The sequence below is a fragment of the Patiria miniata genome, unplaced genomic scaffold, assembly GCF_015706575.1.
Source record: "Patiria miniata isolate m_02_andy unplaced genomic scaffold, ASM1570657v1 HiC_scaffold_29, whole genome shotgun sequence".
In the NCBI taxonomy this organism is placed as follows: Eukaryota; Metazoa; Echinodermata; class Asteroidea; order Valvatida; family Asterinidae; genus Patiria; species Patiria miniata.
In genome coordinates, this window is record NW_024037068.1 from 19,491,759 (window position 1) to 19,516,648 (window position 24,890).

The 24,890-nt window shown below is 42.6% G+C and overlaps 1 protein-coding gene across 1 annotated transcript; it reads left to right on the top strand.

Moving 5' to 3' along the window:
* Positions 1-17,586: 17,586 nt before the first annotated feature.
* Positions 17,587-23,966, top strand: LOC119735460 (E3 ubiquitin-protein ligase TRIM56-like). Its single transcript, XM_038209162.1, has 2 exons — positions 17,587-18,871; positions 23,347-23,966. Exons 1-2 carry the CDS (start codon positions 17,587-17,589, stop codon positions 23,964-23,966), a joined length of 1,905 nt encoding a protein of 634 aa, XP_038065090.1.
* Positions 23,967-24,890: the final 924 nt, after the last annotated feature.

Sequence of the window (24,890 nt, forward strand, 5' to 3'; positions counted from 1 at the left end):
AGTTTTGATATTGTTTATCAATTTATAATAACAAAAAATGGTCCCAGGTTATTTTGAACCGGGTACATGTGCTAGCAATGTAAATGCAGTGCCAGGGAAGTACCGAGCCTAGAGACAACTATATGCCATTACAACGTTACATAATTATATTAACTGATTGTGACCGCATCTCATTAACCGACGCAAACCGCGGCAGCACAAACCGACAACGTTGTGCCCCACGATCACTGCGCAAATATCGTTTCAACTGGTGTGGGTCGTTATTCACTTGAATTTCGGTTTTATCAAAATCATGTGCATGTATTAAGAAAATCAAATCAACAACGCACACGCAGACTCCTGCAGCACATGTGCATGCATGCGAATAAATACGCAAACTGTGGCGAGGCGTTGTGAACGAGATCCCGGTTGCGACCGCTAGATGATGATGTAGGCCTACATACTCGCTTTTTGGTATTTTCAACCTATTTGCACCGCCAGCGACGTAGAGGGCGGACGAGTATACATCAGAAGTTTAATCTCGGTGTCATATGAAAATCGGACTCGTATTAAAATCGGACTCTTTTTCCCTTTTATTGGTTAAACCCTCTCACGTGACCGGTCCCCCTCCTAATTATCTATGCATGAGCATGCGCAATATCACCAATGAGTCCGTATTTCATAAAACCTAAATTCATGCTGCACCGGCTGTGGCAGGGATGAACCGTGCGGTGAAGCAGAAGCCGTAAGGTAAAGGAGATTTAAGTTATCCTCTCGAGTTTGGACATAAAAGGTCGCCTGGTTTGGGTTTTTTTGCCCCGCCCACCCTCCTCAGCAAGGTTGCTTGTTCGGACTCTGGTTTCTACGCTCGATTCTTTCTTCCCCATAGGTAGGGTGTGCATGGACATATAAAAAGCTTATATGGTCATTTGCTTTTCATGCATCTTGGTTGTTTCCAATAATAAAATGGGTAACACCACTCAAATTCTGTTGAAGTTTCAGCTCAGTGGATAGTACACTTTTCGAGAAAACAAAAACAATACACATGATCGCGACATACGATTTCGTCAATAGCACTCTTTTTTTTCGAAAGTCAGTTAATATTAACTGATCGTTGGGATTCACCTACAATAAATTTCACGGGGTGAAGGTACTAGTCTATAATCCAAGACTTAGTAAGCTTGTCGATAATTAGTCGGTATTTACTTTTCGGATAAATGCAAATGATATATGCCTTTAACAAACGATATTGGTAATATACGAGACATTTCGATGTGCGGTACTTTATCACGGATAATTATGAGGGGAAAAAAAGACTTTTGGAGAGGACCAGGTGTGGGTAAAATAAACGGAAATAAGTTTTGATGTGTTTGATGTTTCCCCTTAAATTCTGTTTGTGTCATTATTGACCTCTTTGCGGCTGGTTTTGTATGAGAAAACAAAACTGTAGAAAGGACCAAGTGTGGGTTAAATAAACGGAAATAAGTTTTGATGTGTTTGATGTTTCCCCTTAAATTCTGTTTGTGTCATTACTGACCTCTTTGCCACTAGTTTTGTATGAGAAAACAAAACTGTAGAAAGGGCCAAGTGCATGGGTAAAATAAACGGAAAATGAATTTGGATGTTTTTGATGTTTCCTCTTAAATTCCGTTCCTGTCATGTGACTAATTCCGTATGTCATGTAACTCCCATCTTTGCTGCTTTTTTTTTTAAAGTATTATCGATACATGTCACATGCCTCCCCTCAACCTTGAAGTGGCATCATCATCATTGAATTATGTCAACACATACCAGGAATCCAAGTGAAAACAAAATATCTGCATGTGCCAACTTGCACAGATGAGGGTGGACCAACTTCATTATGTACAGTTACGTAGCCGGGAGGGGGGGGGCCGTGGGGGTGGGGGGGGGGGCGACAGCCTTGTCGCCCCTAGTCGCCCCCCCCCCCCTGAGATTTTGAGTTTCTAAAAAAAATCATTGATCTACATGACGCCCCCATGATATGTTCCAGCCCCCCACCGCCCCCAGCGCCCCCCCCCCCCCCACCACCCCCCCCCCCCCCCCCCCTCATGAAAAATTCCTGGCTACGCCACTGATTATGTATTACACATTAAGGATTAACGATTTATGCAAATAAGGTCCCCTTCCCAAAAGGATTTCAGGTGTCACCCCTTCAAAATATCTTCTCTAAGGATATAACAACATATTTGCTAAGTTTGGTGCTTTGGACCAGTTGGTCACGATCTTATCAAATATTGGGTCTAAGCCACCTGACTATTGGGGTTTCTTGTCGTTGCATGCTTGAGACTTGATTCACTGCACTGTTGACATAAAACCAACGGTGATATGGAACGCGTATTGGTGAAAAAAGCTGAGTTGGTGAAAAGTGAGAAATGTTGTAGGCAACGCAATGCATTACGGAGAAACACTTTGGATATTGAGTCATATTGCTTCAAAGATTATCCGCTATGAAGCTTTAGATATCCAATAGTAAATGGATTTTCATTTAAAAAAAAAAAGTGCCATGCACGAACCAAAGCCTGACGTAGATACGACACTGGCGTGAAGTATGCTTATGCTTATGTATGAAGGATCGAAGTTGAGTAAACTCTCAAGGTTTCAAAAGTCAAGTTGGACCTACACTATTAATTCATACGGAATTATCATTGTGCAGGATGGTAAACATTTCAACTAGATACTTTATCACGGATAATTATGAGGGGGAAAAAAGACTTTTGGAGAGGACCAAGTGTGGGTAAAATAAACGGAAATAAGATTTGATGTGTTTGATGTTTCTCCTTAAATTCTGTTTGTGTCATTACTGACCTCTTTGCGTCTGGCTTTGTATGAGAAAACAAAACTGTAGAAAGGACCAAGTGTGGGTTAAATAAACGGAAATAAGTTTTGATGTGTTCGATGTTTCCCCTTAAATTCTGTTTGTGTCATTACTGACCTCTTTGCGGCTGGTTTTGTATTACAAAACAAAACTGTAGAAAGGGCCAAGTGCATGGGTAAAATAAACGGAAATTGAATTTGGATGTGTTTGATGTTTCCTCTTAAATTCCGTTCCTGTCATGTGACTAATTCCGTATGTCATGTAACTCCCATCTTTGCTGCTTTTTTTTGTTTTTAAGTGTTATCGATACATGTCACATGCCTCCCCTCAACCTTGAAGTGGCATCATCATCATTGAATTATGTCAACACATACCAGGAAACCAAGTGAAAAAAAATATCTGCATGTGCCAACTTGCACAGATGAGGGTGGACCAACTTCATTATGTACAGTTGCGTAGCCGGTGGGGCGGGGGGGGGGGGGGGGGGGGGGACAGCCTTGTCGCCCCCAGTCGCCCCCCCCCCCCCCCACTGAGATTTTGAGTTTCTAAAAAAAAAATCATTGATCTACATGACGCCCCCCCCCATGATATGTTCCAGCCCCCCACCGCCCCCAGCGCTCCCCCCAGCCCCCCCCCCCCCCCCCCCCATGAAAAATTCCTGGCTACGCCACTGATTATGTATTACACATTAGGGATTAACGATTTATGCAAATAAGGCCCCCTTCCCAAAAGAATTTCAGGTGTTACCCCTTCAAAATATCTTCTCTTAGGCTATAACAACATATTTGCTAAGTTTGGTGCTTTGGACCAGTTGGTCACGAGCTTATAAAATATTGGGTCCAAGCCACCTGACTATTGGGGTTTCTTGTCGTTGCATGCTTGAGACTTGATTCACTGCACTGTTGACATAAAACAAACGGTAATTGGTGAAAAAGCTGAGTTGGTGAAAAGTGAGAAATGTTGTAGGCAATGCAAAGCATTGCATTACGGAGAAACACTTTGGATATTGAGTCATATTGCTTCACAGATTATCCGCTATGAAGCTTTAGATATCCAATAACAAATGGGTTTTCATTTTAAAAAAAAAAGTGCCATGCACGAACCAAAGCCAGACGTAGATACGACACTGACGTAAAGTATGCTGATGCTTATGTGTGAAGGATCGAAAATGAGTAAACTCTCAAAGTTTCAAAAGTCAAGTTGGACCTACGCTATTTATTCATACAGAATTATCATTGTACAGGATGGTAAACACTTCAACTAGATAATGCTACATGTATTAATAAGTAACTGACATTGCTATGGTGAGTCACTGTGGTGTGATCTGTCTCGTGTTGGGTAGGGCCTAGGTGGAGAATCGCTTTAATTACCTGATTGGATCAGAAGAGCTTTGACGGAATCAGTAAGCAATGCATTACTTAAATATGGGTGGCCACACTTCTGTCTTCCTATTGGCTATTAGGAATAATAGTATCACAGTTGATTGGTTATGTCTTTGTAAATAATGTGTATATAAAGCGTTAGAGAAGGAATACAGTTTTTGAAGTCTTTTCAAGGTTCATGTTCATGTTGATCAGAAGAGCTTTACTTCTCGCGCTTCGTGTTAGGCTACCTCACAGGGATATCACAGGATTCGCACTTCGGGGTTTATGTTCAAGTGCATCAGAGGAGCTCTACTTCTCGCGCTTCGTGTTAGGCTACCTCACAGGGATATCACAGGATTCGCACCTCGGAGTTTATGTTCAAGTGCATCAGAAGAGCTTTTCTTCTCGCGCTTCGTCTTAGTGCACTCACTGGGATATCACAGGATTTTGCATAAAGACAGCAAACAACCTAAAGGTAAGATATCTGGATACGCTTCGCAGGTTGATCGTCATTAATTGAACGTTTTGTGGCAAAGATTATTAAGTGTTAATATATGGAATAGACAGCGGTGCTGTTCAACAGTTTTTGTGAAATGAATCGTGAATATTTGTAATTTCCCCAAAAATGCTGTACGGGCTGTTTTGAATTATGTACTTTTCTTTGATTGCGTGAAAACCCCCCAGTAATTTCAATGTTGTGGATTATAATGACGGTGATTCCCAGTGTTGGAGGACTCGAGGCCGGCTTGGAGGCAGATTTTCATGGCCTCGGCCTCGGCCTCGGCCTCGGAGTGCAAGGCCTCGGCCTCGAAGCCTTCCGGCCTCGACGAATCGGTCGAGGCCGCCCATTTTTATGTGTTTTCTATTCTAATTAATTTTAATTTTTTACCGTATCAAACCCTCGAGATTCTGCCGCGGTGGGTTCCGTGAAACGAATGCATACATGTACAATGTACGCACGAATGAACACACTGGTAATGGTTGCATTGAACGTACGTACGTAGCATCTTCGCCTAGCCTGCGCTTCAGCTTTCCACGTGCGTGCAAGCATTATATTACTGTTACCGCGTGCCAGACTACATAAGTCTGGCACCGATCCCATCCGCGTACAATAACATGCGGTAGTAGACTAGTCTGGTTGCAGTGTTGCGTTTCGCCTCTGTACCCCGACCTTTAAAAATGATTTGCGGCAAGGTGCGGCAAGCTTAATAATTTCTTGTTATATGCCACTGTTTTAATAAAGTCTGAACTTTCTGGGTACGATCGAGTGTACTAGTCCGTACCATTTTTTTTTTCATAAAGATTTGATAAAAACAGTTGCGATTTATTTTAGCAAGTAGATTTCATTTTTACACGGTGGTTTAAATGAAAGTTCCGGTTCACATGGTAATGTTTGGCGCAATCGGTCGATATGGACAGCGCGATTTCAGAATTCATTTTTCCATCCAATTGAATGCAAAGTTCTGAATTAATGTTTTAATAATAGGAGTCAGTATTCCTCGTGGTACCAGGATACTTCTTTGTATTTTTAGAGCCATGTTGATACTTATTCCATGTATAAGCACGGTTTGAAATTGACTAGTTTTTGCGTGGTAACAGAAATGGCTAAAACCTCTGGATTCCGTATACTTCTTGCCATGATCTTAAAATTCTTCGAAGCCATTGGATCCAAATTGGATGATCCGAGAATTCGTGGTCATTTTGATGAACTGAATGATATCATGCACGCATGTTCCGTGTTGCCGTGTTGTTTGGAGCGGGATTGGCCATTGCCAGACTTTATCTGGTACCGCCGTATTAACCGTGATGATGCCTGGACACTAATTCCGTTGTGTGTGGAGCGGGATTGGAACTATGCTTTGCCCGTGCGTAACGGCAGGCCGTCTGGCATTGTCTGGTCGCATCGCGGTGTTTGCTCGGCGCGCGCCTTGACAGTGCAAAGTTCCGGGGTGGGGGTCGTAAATTTTTGGTAATGATTGTAAAAACCTGATTCAAAAATCAAGTTGTTGTTTATTTAATGGGGATTCCTATGATGTTAAATATTTTAATAGGTTTGGAAAATAACATTTTATAAAACATGCTAAAAGTAAATAATATAAATCTGAGAGGAATAGAAACTCCAATTTTGGCCATTTAAATGGTTAAATCTCCAATGAGGCTGATTCAAAGGCCATTGATTTTGTTGTGTAATTCGCTTTTCAGTGATACAAAACTTGAGATGTCTTTCTTTAAAAAATATAATTCGCCGGACATCCTACAAGAGGAAACACATTGCAAGCTGTAAATTTGTAAGCCAGGCGCTCCAACTCCAAAACTCAGTGAATTCAACTAAAAAGATGTTAAAACTCCAACATAATCTTAGCCTTGTTTTAGTAATTTATATTTTATTACGTGTTTTAATAGCCGGCCTCGGCCTTGGCCTCGGCCTCGCGGTTGTGGCCTCGGCCTCGGCCTTGGCCTCGGAGGTTGTGGCCTCGGCCTTGGCCTCGGCCTCGGAGGTTGTGGCCTCGACTATAACACTGGTGATTCCCATACAGAGACTTCCGGATAGTACGCTGTAGGTCCTACTACAATTGTATAGCATAACGAGGGTGGCGGAAGCGGTTGGGCTGGTGACAGGGTGGTAGGCGTAAGCTGTGAAAGGTACCAGTTGGGGCTATCTGAGGATGGAGCACACACTGTCAAAAGCACAGTGTTGTAGTCGAGTCACCAACTTCGAGTCAGAGTCAGAGTCTCGAGTCATTAGCCTTGAGTCCGAGTCCGAGTCTCGAGTCACAAGCTTCGATTCTGAGTCGTAGTCTCGATTCACAAGCCCCAAGTCCGAATCACGAGTCACTTGTTCTTAGTTCACCAAACTAATTAAAATGTTTTAAATATTTTTGTTTAAGTAAATCCCAGTGCATACAGCGTACATTTTGTGTGTACATAGTTCTTTAGACCCAAAATGTGTTTTCGTTTGAATTCACATCCCTAACAAAATCCTCTTCCATTATACTGGACACGTTTGGCATGACACCGGGCCGTGGTGCTCGTCGTGCATGCACTAGGCGTGCGTGCGCGACCCCGAGAGCGGAATTTTTATTCCTAAGAGGTTAGGGGCAATGTCATGAATAATTCATGTTTATCCATGAGAACGGACAATGACATCAACAGCATTGTTGTTAGTTACTCAACTAGTTACAATACATTAAAGCATTTTAAAGAACGGTTGTCGTCGAGCTACCACACAGTAGCCTAGTGGACAGCGAGATGAGCTATGGATACAAAGATCCCTGGTTCGAATCCACGTCGCCGCTGCGCATTTTCATCAGCTATTTTTCTTCTCCAAATTTATCACTGAGATAATTTTAAATTAAGGGGAAAATAGAACGAGAACCTAAGTCTTGCAATGATTCAAAGGAAAAACTGACTTATTCATGACATTGCCCCTAACCCTCCTAGGAAAAAAAATTACGCACCCCGAGATACGATTTTCCGCGGCGCCGTGTTTTGTCTATGGAGTAAAAAAGAGAATGCTACGTCCGTCGCACAAATACGTAACGTTATGTTTTGTTTTCTTTTAATGAAAATACGTGACTCGAGTCACGAGTCACCAAGGGGCCATTCAGAATTCTCAATGTTTTTCAATTTCGATTTTTTTTCCCAAATTATTTTGACCATCCCACCCACCCCCAATTTCGATTAATAAAAAAACTGATTTGTCACGCAGTTTTAAAAATCCAAAAACATGTATATGTACATGCACTTGCATGTACATACATGTATACTTGAACATGTACGCTTATACCCATGTACATGTGTGTCTAGTTCAGTGACGGCGTTAAGTTGTCGGTCTTCCTCTTTTGCACTGGTGACCTGCAGATTTTGGCCAGCTGATATGCTGTTGGGAAAGACAGGTTGCAGTCTTGGAAGCCACAAAGATGGCCGTGGTTTTGTCGTTTTCTGGATGAGGTGGATGACATGTGACATATGAGGTTGTGCCTGTCACGTGAGCTAGCTGAGAAAAAAACATTAGGTTTGGGCAGACCTCACAAAAAAAGAGATCACTAGAGCACTGTAAAAAAATAATGGGTAAAACACTGTTTGGCAATTTAATTTAACCCAACATTGGTTTGAAATTACCCATTTTGGGTAAACAAATTTCCAACAGTTGGAAAAATTTGCCCAAGAGTTTAACCTGTTGATATGTTGACCAACGTTGGTGTACATATCAACCCGTTTTACCCAACATGTTTACAGTGAGGAGAGAGATGGGCAAGTTGTGATGTCAGGTGACTCACAATAGCCTAGGACTCTCCATAGAAAAACATATTAAAAACAAACACAAGCCTGAGTCTGAGAGAGTCCAATTTCTTCACAAACATTCATCTCAATAAAGTCTGTTTGAGATTTCAAAATTATTTCTAAAATGGGCCCTTTAAAAAGTTACAGTCATTAATAGTTAACAATAAACATTTATAGTAGGTCGGTACAATTCACCCCAGACATGCAAGACCATGAAGAAAATGCCAGACGGATATTCTAAAAAATTCTAAAAATGTCTTCTAAAATTAATTTCGGTATGATTACAAAGTTATAGTTCATTTAAATCATGGAGGAAAAAGACCTGACCCAAACTAGGCCTAGTCAAATGTCCTTTTTTTCGGAAAGAATTCCAATACAGTCGTTTTCTTAGTTCCGGATAGCAAACATCATTCAGGCTGCTTTCGGCTCAACTACTCCACAAATTCAAGTGACATTGATTAAAAAGTTTACCTTGAGTGATGGAGATGTTACACAACAATTTTCCAAATTTAAGCTCCTTTAAATTTGACTTTACGACGTCAAATATTGCCCTTTTTCCTAGTTCCGGATCGGTCCAATCAGTTCCCAATCTATCAATGCCGGCTTCGCGCGAAAAAAATATCGCGCGAGGAAATCAATTTTTAAAAACATATACGGTCATTCGTTGATGAGTTTTCAAAATATAAGAGACTCTACAACTAATTTTGATTCAACAAACATTCAATGGTATACAAATATTGAGTGGCTCAGCGTGCAATGGGAGGAATATTATCGCAAGGTAAAATCTGGACTTTTCCATTTCACGAGGTGAAGCCGAGTGAACTGGAAAAGTCCAGATTTTACCGAGCGATAACATTCCTCCCATTTCACAATTTAAAGCCACTCAATATTTGTTTTATATAACTGACATATAGATCCTTGTCATTTGATATATTTGAACTTTTTTTTTTCAATACAAAACTGGAGGAAAATGTATTTCTCTCTTCCAAACCACCCCTTCACGAACATGTTTGAACCCAACGCTGTAGCGCTGGCTCTTTGGAACAATACGCGCAACGCTGAACGCGCACACCAGCAGCATGCATTTGCACACAAATGGCGCGTCATGATCCTAACTGTTGAATAGACCGCTTGCAGATGCGTTCGATAATCGACGCGCGAAGGCGCGCGACGCCATGTTGTGGGACAGGCTAGCCCTGGTGGACTCCCTTTCCTCCCTACGTTACGGAGGGAGTCCTGAGTACACATGTGCTCACAACCGAACGAAAACATTTCTTACCAATAATTTCAATATTTTTACCTTGTTGGAGAAGCTAATTTTTACGTCGTATATTCTATGTGTCCTTATCTGTTAGTACGCTGGGTTCAGGAATTCCATATGCGATGCTGACTGACGTCAATCAGGAAAATAAACTCGAAAGCAACGTTTAACTAGACTCGTTTCTCACCGCCGAGTCTAGTCGTACATGATGTACGTCTGTGCAGCGTGTAGTCTGGTTCCCTAGACCGGGCAATTATTCTCGACGCTCATATCACGTCTGGTCCGGGGGCCAGACTATGCAGCATGAATATGCAGTGCGCACGCGCGATTTGCTTAGTAACCACCCTCATACGCACGCGCACTTACTTGAAGGCGCGGTCGCTAATCCAATGACCGAGCGTGTTTTCGCGCCAGTTACCAGAAACACGTTTCGGCTTTGGTCATTGGTTGAGCGTTTTTCGCGACATTTATTCCGTTGACTGGAGTGACGTAACGGTTCCAACCCAAACTAAACAAATGAGGGCGCTAGCGTGCGTACGCGCTTGCGTACGCACGTACATTGTACATGACGTACGACTCTGGAATAAACTGATGAAAAGAGACCACAAACACGTACAAGTTTAACGTTGCTTTGGAGTTTATTCTCCTGATTAACGTCAGTCAGCATCGCATATGGAATTCCTGAACCCAGTGGCCAATAGATAAGGATACATAGAGTATGTAGGCGTGAAATAAGCTTCTATAACGAGGTAAAACATAACAAAACTCTGGTAAAAATGTTGGGATGGTTTCATGTAGAAAAGTCTTGTCCTGGACGTTAGTCGTATTGCAATGAAGACTTCGTCCAACCTGGGCTATGGGACAGGCGTATATCTGTCCATGCACATTTTGTCCCATAACATGGCGTCGTGCACCTTCGCGCGTCAATTATCGATCGCGTCTACAAGCGGTCTATAGTATTTCCCATTACCCATGGGCGGATAGTACTTTTTGAGGCTCGGCATGAATGGGAGCAATAACGAATGCCACGTGATGTGAGTTCCACCAATCAAATGACAAGGATCTGTATGTCGGTTATATAAAAGAGTTTATACGACTGTAGTGTATGAACAAAATATTCGAAAACACACGATGCGAGTGCTGTACCGTACCGAGGAGAACATTTATCGTCGATTTGCAGCCCCCGTGATTTTCTAAAAACGGTCCAAATATGTCAAGGTACGAAAATTCACTTTCTAAAGATTTTATCGAAAAGATCTTTGTCTATGAAGAAGCTTACATTTTCCTTTTTCAAAATGCACTTCGTCATAAAAAACACATTATTGGAGACTAATCAAAAGAGGTAGGTTTTTATTTGAAGCTATCTTGAACTAGGAAAATCCGGAACTTGGAAAACGACTGCGCTAGCGAGCGCAGGCTGCGGTCTGCGTAGTCTTGGAGTCCAGTGGTTAAACAGTACAGTTTTATAGCGGTTGGTAATCGACGCCCGCGATAAGTTACTCATAGCTGCCTCTGCTCGGCCTAACCGCTACAAACGCCTGAAGTCTAAGTCTAATGAAAAACCAATACCTTCCTTTGTCACAGTGTTTCACACGGTGGGTCTATACACACATACATGTACAGTACATACATGGGACGAAGTTGGGAAAAAAACACGCATATCGCGATATCGGAACGCTTGCGCGTAGTTCAGGCAAGTCAAAAGATCTAGCTTTTTTATTTTGCCATTTTTTTAATGAAAAGTGAATTTCGATTTTCAGTTATTAAGCAGTTTATTTTTCAGTTATTTAGCTTGACCCACCCTCATTTTAAAACATTGAACATTTTGAATGGCCCCCCAAGCTCGAGTCCGAGTCATCATAGTCGAGTCCGAGTCCGAGTCATGAAAAAAATATGACTTGAGTCCGACTCGAGTCCGAGTCCTGGACTCGAGTTTTACAACACGAACATGATACGAATGTTTTAGAAAGTTTTGTACAAAATGTACAGACACATTTCAGACAAATACAATCCCTGGATGAAAAGTACATATAATAAAACTTTCATAAAGGAAAATGTGAAAGTGATAGATTAAAGTAAATGTTGACAGTTACCGATAAACAAATACTTTGATAAAACGACTGACTTTTTATGTGCAGATGAAAGTAACAATTTTGTCATTTGTGTCATCATCTTCTGGAAATTACATCAAAAAAAAAAATATTTTACAAAGTCATATAATTTTTTTTTTTGGTAAATTGTAAGTCACATACCAAATTCAGTTATTGGCGTATTCAACTGCAATTTCGTTCAATACAAATACTTCTTTTGGATTTACCTACTCGATGCAAACTCGAAAGCCAACAAGCAAAATGGAATTTGCTTATTCAAGATCGTAACAAGGCATAAAGTTTGAAAATACTTTAGCGAAATCAAATGCTCTTACTGCAAATCAAAACACATATTTTTATCATACTATAAAAATTATTGAAATGGTGAATTAGTTCTAAGCAAGAATTATCTGAAACGTAATTTTTAACGAAACACAATCCCTTATTAAACCTTTCTGAAATTCGCAGTGCATCATAAGTATGGATGACAAACAATAGAGTTTTTAGTATAAAAATAGTGCTTTCCAAAATTAAATCAAGATATTAATGCATATAAAACATATTAACGTACTGAATATACGAAACTTAATTTTCGAAATAAAAACAGAGAATGATAATGAAACTGATGTTTAAGGTACCAGTCAACAGGCCCGGAGCAATGAAAATGATTAGTCATTGTATAAAGGTGGTATTTTGATCTCCGGCTGTATTTGACAAGTTGTGGAAAGCAGTTAAAACATTCACAACGGGCACTTTGTCCCTCAGCCACAGACGAAAACAAAATTGGCCAATTTTCAAAAGAATAATTACTTGAAAAACAATTTGTCTTGGCGTCCGGGAACCAAAGCCTGAATGTGTGTAAAGAATCAAAGTTGGCTAAACTTTAAAACTGTTTCACGAGTCAAGTAGAACCCACGCTATTTATTCATACATGCTTATCTTTGAGCGGTGAGGTAAACACTTCAAATAGATGACGCTATCTACGACCCATTGTCTGTGCTATGAGTCACTGTGGCGTGATCTGTCTCGTGTCGGGTAGGGCCCAGGTGGAGAATCGCTTTACCTGATTGCATCAGAAGAGCTTTACTTTTTGCCCTTCTTCTTAGTCTACTCACTCGACTAACAACGACTTGCATACAGACAGCAAACAATAAGTGTCAAAAAGTACCCCCCCCCCAAAGTGTTGTAACATTTATTGTAGTTAGTCACATGACCAATAAAGTCTTAAGTGCTTACGTGATAGGTTTGGGCAGAAGAAAAAACATGGTTTTGACCCCCATGTATATTTACATGGTTTTTCTTTGACCACAAAAAAAGGAAATTGTTTCAATAACTAGTGATTTTTAATTAGTTGCCAGTTGCCATGTTACCAATAATGTCTGTTTTACGAGCAGACTGGCGCCCGGTCTGCATATTATCAAAACTGATTGTCGCGCGGGAACCAGCCTATACCCGACCGAAGGGACTCATTGACTTGTAGCCATGATCGGTCTTGTAAATTCAAGTCTCATTCGAAAGTGAATAAAGATTGTATTGTATACAAAGTAGCAATTCAGAAAAAGGATCCGTTTTTTTTAATAAAACTCAATATTAACATGGGAGGACGCAGCTTTAAACTGTGAGATACTTTCAAATAAAGTTTGTTCCTTGCACGAATTTAAATGTGCATGTAAATGGCACTGTTGAACACGAAGGAGATCTCCAAAAGGCACAAAGTTGTAAACATAAACGTTATCTTCACTTGAACTCTACGTGTGGCAAAATCAATTTATGTAAGCTTAGTGAAAGAAATATATTTTTTATTCAAAGAAACTGCATAGAAAACTAAGGCCTTATCCTCTCTGAGTGCTTCCCGTTTGCTATTTCCCGGGTTTGCAGCATTGCTAACGTGCCTGCATCGTGACTTTGGGCGTGCTACCTTGTTAAATGATACTTAATGTTTTCCGGCTTCTGCCTAACGCGTATAATAATAACAACAATAATAATAATAATATAGTTTATATATATATATGGTGTACATTCGAGCTCGGAAATAACATTGAAGCCCAAGGACGTAATGCAACGAAATTAAAGTATCTGTCAATGGAATTTGAACGATACCAGAATCGAGGTAATGGAAAAACTTAGGCCCGCTCTAAACGTGGAAGTTCTATCGTGTCAAATTCAATAAATTGCATTTGGCAAAAAAGCGGCAGAAGTGCGGCAGTTGCTCTTAAGGGGCCATTCAGAATTTTCAGTGTTTTAAAATTTCGACTTTTTTTCCAAATTAGTTTGACCCACCCACCCACCCCTAATTTCGATTAATAAAAAACTGAACATGTACATGTACATGCACTTGCATGTACATATACTTGAACATACACATGTATACCCATGTACATGTGTGTCTAGTTCAGTGACGGCGTGAAGTTGTCAGTCTTCCTCTTTTGCACTGGTGACCTTCAGTTTTCGTGTGTTTTGCCAGCTGATATGCTGTTGGGAATGACAGGTTGCAGTTTTGGAAGCCACAAAGATGACCGTGGTTTTGTCGTTGTCTGGATGAGGTGGATGACATGTGACATACGAGGTTGTGCCTGTCACGCGAGGTAGCTGAGAAAAACATTCACTCGTACCCCCCTCCCCCTGTTTGCAGGGCGGGGGGTACGAGCGAAAGAAAAACATCAGGTTTGGGCAGACATCACATCACAGGCTGCGGTCCTCGTAGTCTTGGAGTCCAGTGGTTGAATAGTCCAGTTTTTATAGCGATTGGTAATCGACGCCCGCGGCATGTTATAGAGCCGATCAAGTACACCTGGTACCCTGCTGCCTCTGCACGGCCTAACCGCTACAAACGCCCGGCGTCCAAGTCTACTGAAAAGTCCACCTCCCTCTCATGCCACAGTGGGTCTAACAGTCCTTAATCCTCCAATTTCAATATGATTTTGCACACCCCCTAGGGAGTTAGGGATACTATACACGTACATGACGTACATGTACAGTATATGCAGGGGACGAAGTTGGGAAAAAAACACGCATCGCGATATCGGAAAGCTTGCGCGTAGTTCAGTCAAGTCAAAAGATCTATCTTTCTTTGTTTTTTTTATCTTTCTTCCATGGAAAGTGAATTTCGATTTTCAATTATTTAGCTTGACCCACCCACCCACAATTTGGAAAAAAGATCGAAATTTTAAAACATTGAAAATTCTGAATGGCCCCTAACGCCGGTTTTCTGCCGAACGTAATTCGGTCGTTCAAGATGAATGACCTCAGACAGAAGATCCTCGTCACGCCACAAAATTCCCATGGGCGCTGCCATGCTGAACTGTCAACAGCTGGCCCGGCGGGCGAGCTATGCACATGCGCGTTTTAAAACGGGACCACTGTGTTTCTGAATGGACCGATCCAGTAAGCACCGCCCCATGGTGTTTTGACCAATCACAGCCGTGATTTATGTCCGACGTGCGTGCACAAAAGTCCGACATGCGTGCACGCGCGTATGATGCGCGCGGCTGGAAAATGCACCGTGGCATTGGAGAGGAGCACTTGTTAATTTGCCCAGTGCGCAGTGGGCGGGGCTTACTGGGTCGGTCCATTGGGACGAGCAAACTGAATCGGCACGGCAGAAATTCGTCGTTTAGAGCACTGCTGCTCTTCCGCCGTTTTGAGTGGCAAGCCTTGCCTAACTTACAGCAGAAGTTTGGCAGTTGCTCTAAACGTGGAGTTTTTCCGTGTCGAATTCAAATAATGTCAATTTTTGGGCCATCATTTGAATTGGACACGGCAGAAGATCGACGTTTAGAGCGGGCCAAATACGAAACCAAAGCTGTGCTTTGAAGTTTTATTTCTTTTCTTTTTCTTTTAGCAGGCTCCTTTTCCTGACCATCAGCGTCCCTGCTTGTCACCCATGTTGACGTTTCTTCACTTGATCGGACCAGACTCATAAGGTAGGAGCCGCTTAACCTCAGGTTGCATTCTTAATTTGAAGTAAATCATTAACAAGTCATGCCTTTGACTTGGTCTTTGTATTGAACCATTTGACTTATTTGAAAATTCTAAAGTAAAGCAGATGAAAAAAATTTAACCTAACAGACTTTATTTCATCTCTTAAATTGCATGAGTACAAGGTAATAAGCAAATAATAAATACCATTTATAGAAATGCGGAATCCATAAAAAAAAAAAAATGTTTTGCAGTTCACCTCCAGAAGGCGCTATATACCCACTTTTAGAGGCACAATCATCTGATCTTTGGACTAAGTCTAACACTTTAAAAGTAATATATAATTTAAACAATCCAGACTGCTATCCAGACAACAAAGCCTGGATTAGATACGACACTGGCGGGTAGTAGGTTAATGTGTGTGAAGGATCGAAGTTGACTAAACTTTTAAAATTTCAATAGTCAAATTAGGTCCCACGCTATCAATAAGTACATAATTATCTTCTTCTTGTGTTGTAGTAAACACTTCAACTAGATGATGCTATCACTAAACCACTTACTGTACTGTGAGTCACTGTGGTGTGATCTCTCTCCCCTTGGGTAGGGCTAAGGTGAAGAATCGAATTTGCTTTATGTTATAGGTTTTCCCGGTTATTTTAACACTTGTGTCACTCGAATTTACTATATCGATACTTTAATTTCGTCCCCGATCATCGCCAAGCTCACTTCTTACTTTGAATTTCAGAAAGCCACCACTAGATTTCATTTAAGGTTCAGTATAATTCAAATTGTTAGCATTCCGATTCGTCCAAAATCTTTGAAATTCGTCTCGTGAAGCCAATTCTAGTAAAAAAATAAATAAATGAACAACACCAATATCTATTGGTATGATATTTTCCGATTCACGACTTCTCAAATGCTTAAGATATCAGGGTGAAGTGTCATCAATGAAAATAAATCATCCTCATCCAGTCGCCTTGGCAAAAACATAAGTTCAATATGAAAAAGAGAAAAAGCAAGAAAGTATCGGTGTACAACAAACGTATCACTCCTTGGTCCAAAATACACATCCAAGTACGCCTACTCGCCAGTGAGTAAATATAACGAAGTAATAAACAAAGTACTTGAGATCAGATTATCTGTAGGTCGTATCAGCACAATTAGTGCGCGTGATTTATCTGTATACATATCTCTACAAAATAAACCTAGTTTCTCGCACGAATTTTAATGTAACAGTGATATAAATTATTTATTCAAGACGAAATTTGTAATAAAAAAAACCACAATTTTAGAAACGAAATTATCATAATTGGGAAAAATAAAAACCATCTCTTCCGTGCACAGCTGTTTTAGAACGTTGTTAAACAAAATGAAATTTAGTCCCGTCGAAGATATATTGGAAATATCCTACAAATTTCATATATCAAAGCATTTTTATCTGCTTGCTTATCAAGGCTCATTTCTCACAAAACAAACAGAGACCGTAAACACATTATGGCAGAACAATACCAAGAGATGTACGAGGTCATATAAACAATGAAGAACATGTCCTCGTCAAAATAACTCATTACTGACAAACTATTCCTTTAAAATCTGTTATCTTTAGGTTATATCGCCATTAATTTGGTCTTTCGTTTCGTAATGGGACGAGTCTCTTTTGTTTCAAACACCTTTTTTGCTAAAGCTGCGGTTGAAAAAAAAACAGAAAATTTCAAATTCAATTTAAAATGTTTCAATAGACTGCACTTAGATGTAATTATATACCAATTTTCATCGCGCATAACATGTCATTATTTGATTGATTTTACGACCCTCGAGTGTCATGTAGAACTTTTTTACTTATTATGCACAGGGATGGCAACTGCTGCATCGGTTGGCTCTGCTTTGGAGAAGATTGGCGTTCATCTTGAGTGCAGCATCTGCACAGATAAATACAAGCAGCCGAAAGTACTGAACTGCCTCCATAGCTTTTGTGAGGAGTGTCTCGTAAAATACCGTGATGGCACATACGGAGGAGCACCACAAATCCCTTGCCCGGTGTGTCGTCAGGAGACGGTACTTCCACAGTCTGGCATCCAGGGCCTCAAAACCAACTTCCATTTGGTTGGTTTGATTGATGAGTTTGAATTACAGGAAAAAGTCGCATGCTTAGGTGAAGCAAAGCTCATCTGTCAGGTGTGTGATAAGGGAAACGAAGCCAAAGATCGCTGCTTGGATTGTGAGATGAATATCTGCCTGGACTGCTGCAAGACACACCAGCAATTTCCCATGTTAAAGACGCACAAAATATTAAGTTTTGATGACATTCGTCAGGGAAAGGTGAGCGTGCCTAAACTAGCAGACGAGTACAAATGCCAGAATCACAAGGAGAGCGTGAAATTCTACTGCAAGACATGTGACGAGCTGATCTGCCATGCATGTCCTGTTTTAGATCACTCGAAACCCGATCATGACATCATTGACATCGGAAAAGCTTCAAAAGAATTCAGACAGTCACTGAAGAGTGGCTTTTCTGCTTTCGAAGAAGACATAACAGGCCTTGAAGGATCTCTACGGGATGTGGCTGCATCTAAGAAGATTTTATACTCCAACACGGCAAAGGCTCGAAAAAAGGTGCAGGACAGAGCTGCTGAGGGCAAAGCAAAGATCAATGCTGAACAGACACGACTCTTCGATGAGATCACCACGCAGGAAAAGGAACAAAATAAGCGATTGGACGAGCACGAGAAGAAACTGAGTAACATGCTGCAGAGAAAGAAACATTGCCTACAGACCAGCCAAGAAGTAACGAGAAATGCATCCGATACCCATTTCCTTTCTCTCCATCCCGTCATCAGCAAAGACATGGACAATCTCAGAGGTCAACCACCTCCCACGATGGCACGATTGAAGTTGCATCCCGTGTTCGCTAAGAGCAAGAAGCTTGACATCGATCTGGGCAAGGTGATGGTGGAAGACACATGGGAGCAGCTTCAGTGCTTTGGAAAGCAGGGGAGTGGTGAAGGGGAGTTTGAAGTAGCCAAAGGCATTGCTGCTGCTGCTGACCCTGACGAGATTGCTGTGACTGACTGGAAGAACAAGCGAGTTGTAATCTGCAATAAAAACGGGCCTACTAAGAACTACCTTCCAATAAACGCAAGTAAGTTGTTAGTGCATGCACACACACACACACACACCCACAGACTTACGTTACATACCTTGTGTGGACATTGTTTTGTTTTCGTGTAGTTATGAAAACTCGGTACAAAAAATAACTTTACTTAAACTGTGAAAACTCTTTTAACCCAATTTTTTTTCTATGATTCCCTATAGTGTTTCTCTTCATTCTGCTACGGATAAACCTAACCCAAAAATGCCTCTAAACCTGTTTTCCAGAAAGGGCAAAACCTTATGTGGACACGGCTTAGTCCACATAACGTTAACACAACCTGCATTATGTGGACCTCTTTTGTTCACAAGTCCACATAGGGTATGTAACACAAACTCACACATTTCATGCATATCCCCATTTCTACGTCCTATACAAATATATAGGCCTAATGACAATAGTATTTGTTCTCTTTTAATTTCGGACAGCGACTAAAACTTTACCCGTGTCCCCCTACCCTCGAGTTCATTTTCTTAAAAAATTAAATCGCTGTGAAATTTGAATTTCAGAGACACACAGAAAGGGAAACAATGATTGTGCTTCAGTCATAGTCATTATAAAAATCAGTTCTATTTTTCCAGATTCTTTCTAGACTTGGTGCCAAGTCGGTAAGTGTTTTGTGTACGGTTACCGGTTACTGGCCACACGCACGCAAAATATTGCTGCAATGCGTGTAGTCTGGTTTCCAGACAAAATGATGCTGACTCATTCTGATAAAATACCGACTTGGAGAAAACGTTTTCATTGGTGTACACAACATATGAAAGTATTTTGAATCGCTAGCGAATTCTATGAGAGCACTCTGATCATTGGCGTTGCGGGGGGGGGGGCAAATATCCCTGTCCATCCCCCAAAAAAATTGCATTCAGGAAAATACTGCCCATGACTCTGATTGGTTCAGCTTCTAAGGCCGCCACGGAAGATCATTCTTATTACGGTTGGTAACAAACTTAATTATATGGCATACACGACTCATATAAATCAAGTATATCACAGTGTTACTTTTTATTTCTATAAACAATTGACCAAGCTGAGTGTATTGGTCGTTAAAACGTCGCCAGATCCGCAAACATGTCCCCGACGTATTGAGAAGAACTCCAGATGTAACGGAATGAATGAGCCCTCCTTTGCATAGCGGTGCGCGATTGGATATCATCGCAAAAATTCACTGCATATATTGCACTGCCTGCATATGTCGCCATCCTAAAAATGGTTTCCTTCCATAATTGTGTAGTTTCTCCCAAAGTACTGTAACGTGGAACGAATCTGGGGTTCTCACACGCCAGACGAAGGAAACCACAGACACTATTCTTCAGGGTTTCGGGGCTCTCCGGCCATTTATTCTTGCCACTTTCTTTACACGAGGCTCTCTCTTTATACAACTCACAACAAAAAGGAACGCTATACAAAAGTCACACTACTGAGTCGGCGCAGTCTGGCAACGGGTCTCCCTGGCCCAGCAGCAGGGGTCCCAACGCTACGGTTGCACCGTGGGTCCGTGCTGGCGCCCTCTGCCGGCGGCCCGGCACCGCCGTTATACAGCCCCCTCCGAGGACCCTTGTTCGTCCCCGAACAAGGCGGCGCCTCCGCTGGGGTATCCGCTTGGGTCTCCTGGTCTCCTCTGTGGTCTCCTCCGGGGTCACCTCTGGGGGTCTCTTCTGGGTTTTCCTCTGGGTTCTCCGTTTGTATCACCTCTGGGATCACCTCTGGGTTCTCCTCTTGGCCCACCCCGGGGTCTCCTCTCCATTGACTCCTGTGCAGAGAAACTCCATCGGCTCCGCTCCATTGAGTCCCGTGTAGAGCAACTGCGCCGGCTCCTCTCCATTGACTCCCGTGCGGAGCAACTCCACGGTTCCGCTCCATTAACTCCCGTGCGGAGCCACTATGTCGGCTCAACTCCATTTACTCCCGTGCGGCGCAACTCCCTCGACTCCGCTCCATTTACTCCCGTGCGGCGCAACTCCCTCGGCTCCGCTCCATAGACTCCCGTGCGGAGCAACCTCGCCGGCTCCGCTCCATTGAATCCCGTGCGGAGCAACTTCACCGGCTCCGCTCCATTGATTCCCGTGCGGAGCAACTTCGCCAGCTCCGCTCCATTGAATCCCGTGCGGAGCAACTCTACCGGCTCCGCTCCATTGATTCCCGTGCGGAGCAACCTTGCCGGCTCCGCGCCATAGACGTCCATGCGGAGCAACCCTGCCGGCTCCGCGCCATAGACGTCCGTGTGGAGCAACTTTGTCGGGGAACACGCATCCGGCGCTTGTACATGCGCGGAACGGGGCCGTTTCGGAGGGAAACCGTGCCCGGTGTATTGGTGTCCGTGGAACGGAGCCGTTCCGGATGAAACATGCGTCCGTTGTATGAATGTGTGTGTTACGGGGCTGTTCCCATCGCGGGCCCTGGCACGTGTGTTGATGCGGGGCGTCTCCGGACGATCAAGCCCGGCCAGCCCCGCTTTATCAACAGGCGCAACTCGGCAGTGTTCCGAGTGGAACAGAGCGTCTGTTGCGCCGTGGTGCACAGTGCGGCGCGATTCCCCAAGGGATGCGTCCGTTGTATGAATGTGTGTGTTACGGGGCAGTTCCGGGGGGAACGTGCACCCGGTGAATTGGTGTTTGTAAAACGGAGCTGTTCCGGAGAAAAAAATGCGTCCGTTGTATGGTGTGTGTGTTACGGGGCTGTTCCCATCGTGGGCCCTGGCACGTGTGTTGATGCGGGGTGTCTCCGGACGATCAAGCCCGGCCAGCCCCGCTTTATCAACAGGCGCAACTCGGCAGTGTTCCGAGTGGAACAGAGCGTCTGTTGCGCCGTGGTGCACAGTGCGGCGCGATTCTCCATGGGATGTAGCATGTGGGCCTAGCTGGCTCCCCGAAACACTGAAAAAGTCCAACTCCGAGTCATCCAACGTGACGAACGCTTTGCTGGCCATCTCACCAGGTTGGTTTACGCTCTGCGAGGCCCTGATCCAGCGTGCGTACCCGCCGAGTGGCGAGTCGGACGCCAGACTAACTCAACCCGGTGTATTCATGGCGAAAAACACTCCAAATTCTACCTGTTTTTCCTCCGTCAGACATCCCACCGCTGCCACCAATGTAACGTGGAACGAATCTGGGGTTCTCACACGCCAGACGAAGGAAACCACAGACACTATTCTTCAGGGTTTGGGGCTCTCCGGCCATTTATTCTTGCCACTTTCTTTACACGAGGCTCTCTCTTTATACAACTCACAACAAAAAGGAACGCTATACAAAAGTCACACTACTGAGTCGGCGCAGTCTGGCAACGGGTCTCCCTGGCCCAGCAGCAGGGGTCCCAACGCTACGGTTGCACCGTGGGTCCGTGCTGGCGCCCTCTGCCGGCGGCCCGGCACCGCCGTTACAGTACTGTTTTCTTATTTAAATCTGTTTCATTATTATTTAAATCACCAACGGCCAATCACAATAGCCGTAGTCAACGGGACCCGGGTTAGCGTCACTGCTGACCGGAAACGAGGAAAGACCATGTCATTATTTGCTTTCCTTTTTCCCGTTTTCCAGAATAAACCAGCACAAAACAGAAACCGAGTCGCCGAGTCCTCTTCCTACTTTTTGACTCTTAACACCCAGGGTCACACATGAATAACGGTGCGAGAACGCAATAGTCAAGTTGTTAGATTTGTTGCAATCCGGCCGATTACGTACTTCTAGTCTTATGCCAGCCGCGCCGAATGAGTTTGACTGAAGTTCACCGACAGTTTAGTCGACTTGTCACTAAGTCTAGATTTTTTTCCTGCGTAAAATCACTGTTATTTCGGAGGAGGCATTGTAGTTCATCAAGTTTCCTCCTACCGAACATTTGTCTTTCTACCTCTTTTATTAGCCCCCCCCCTCCCACACACACACACACACCTTGCCCTTCGAGTTCAAATATCATGTCCTCGTCCTCATTGCCCATGTTGTCATATCCTACAAAACTCGAGGTAAGAGAAATACAATTTTTCTTGAAAGGATGAACAGCAGCTAACCCACTCTTCGGAAGTTTTTTTACTGTTAAAATATCCTAAGTAAAGAGCGCCACCTATTGTCAGTAGGTGTCCAGATACAGATTTATTGTTCTACACCCAAATAAAAACTTTCCAATACGATGCTAATGAGAATAATACTAGAATTCTTGACCATCATAATTCCTAACGCTATGTGACATCCACAGTTTATGATAGCCAGTCAATGTCGAAAGAACACGTTTTTGATCAAAATCCCTACATTTATTATACAAACTTATTCGTGCACGTTGCATATGCATTTTAATTTTTTTCCAAATGATTTTAACATGTAACGAGCTGAAGTGGATCAGAAATACTTGACTCTCAAAAAGTCAGATTTATTTATAGTCATTAATTCATTCATTTCTGTTTTACTTGACAAGAGTAATAACTCGAAATACTTTCAGTCACCTGATCATTTTATTCAAAATTATTTTGTTTCCAGATGACGTTGTTGCTGTATCGAATCAGTGGGTGTGTGCTAACGTCGGCAAGATGATGGTTTACGATAGGGACACCACGCACAAGTTTGATTTCCGCACAGTGCCAGAGGATGAGGTTGGCAAGACAGTCGTGAAGCTCGTGAGCGTGGCTGTCATGCCCAACGGTAACATCATAGCGGGTGATGAGGAGAGAAAGGTGTTGACTGTGCACAATCCCAGGAATGGTGAGATCCTACACACCATGCCAGTGAACATAACACCTAACTTCTTGGCTGTACTAGGCAATGGTTGGATTGTGGTCAGTGATTGGGGGCAGGGAGTAATGGAGAAAGTGGAGGTGTCTAATGGCAAGGCTGTGACTGTAAACACAATCCAGCCAACAATCGACGGTAAACCGGTGAAATCATGCAGGGGTGTGTGCAGCAACAGCTCGGGTATCTACCTTGTAGTGAGCACAGGGTACTACAACGGTGGTCACATACACCACTATAACTGTGCAGGTCAGTTTGTCAGCTGCGTGTCCCAGGGGCTGTACAGCCCCCTAGGAATCACAATCACAGTGGACGGGCAGCAGCTGGCAGTGGCTGACCTGTACTCAGTAAAGATATATCACAAGGTGTGATGCCAACGATATCATTCAGCATTAGACCGCCTTCCTATACCCCCTTTGAATCTGTTTATGCCCGCTTGTATAAGACCTAATGGAGGCCTAGGTTTAAAATAAAATATATGAAAATAAACAAAACAAATTAATAACTAAGGACTGACAACGTGCAGGTTGAATGATGTCCTTATATTGTCTCACGTATTTATCTGTTCTTTTCTTTGATTTTACGACTGATGAATTTTGTACACGAAGCGTTATTTTTTTCTGAATTGCTCAACTCAGGTCCAAAATACACAATTAAAAGTTTCAAGACACGAATCGGCGCCAAAGTTTACTTGAAGCTAAAGATGAATGAATGTTTAATCTCATCTTAAATTAGAACTCTCCCGCATGCACGAAGTACACATTACGTGGTGAATGATCATTGATTGCCAAGTTCCTATTTCGCCCCGGCGAATTATTATCTCGCCGCGGCGAGTTACTATTTAGCGTATTGAACTGTGTTTTCATTCTTAATTTATTCTTAACAAAAGAGAAAGGACAACTTAGTTATTTCATAAATTATTTTATTTACTGGACGTGCTTAACAGTTAGAACCCAGATATAAGAAATTAGAACCCAGCCCTGTATGGGTGATTAGGCTGTTACTCATGCCAGAAGTTGATCACAGATCGCGAAAATCCATCACCACTCGCGAAAATCTTCCACAGATTGTGACAGTCAATCACCAAATGCAAAACTCCACTACCTATCGAGAAAGTGCATCGCCGATTCGATGATCACATTTAGTGCCTCTTTGGCGTTCCATAGGATCCAAAGAGTAACTCTCCGCGGCGAGAAAGTAACTCGCCGCAGCGAGATATATAGGAACTAAATTTTTCTTAATTTCTTTTGGCACTTCTACGCTTCCGTAAATAGCTCACTTGGTTGTTTTGTGAA

What these genes read in the sequence shown, in the direction of transcription:
- LOC119735460 (XM_038209162.1), top strand. Translation starts at nt 17,587, where the DNA reads ATGGCAACTGCTGCATCGGTTGGCTCTGCTTTGGAGAAGATTGGCGTT. An exon ending in CTACCTTCCAATAAACGCAA is followed by an intron (nt 18,872 to 23,346) that starts GTAAGTTGTTAG and finishes TTTTGTTTCCAG; the next exon opens with ATGACGTTGTTGCTGTATCG.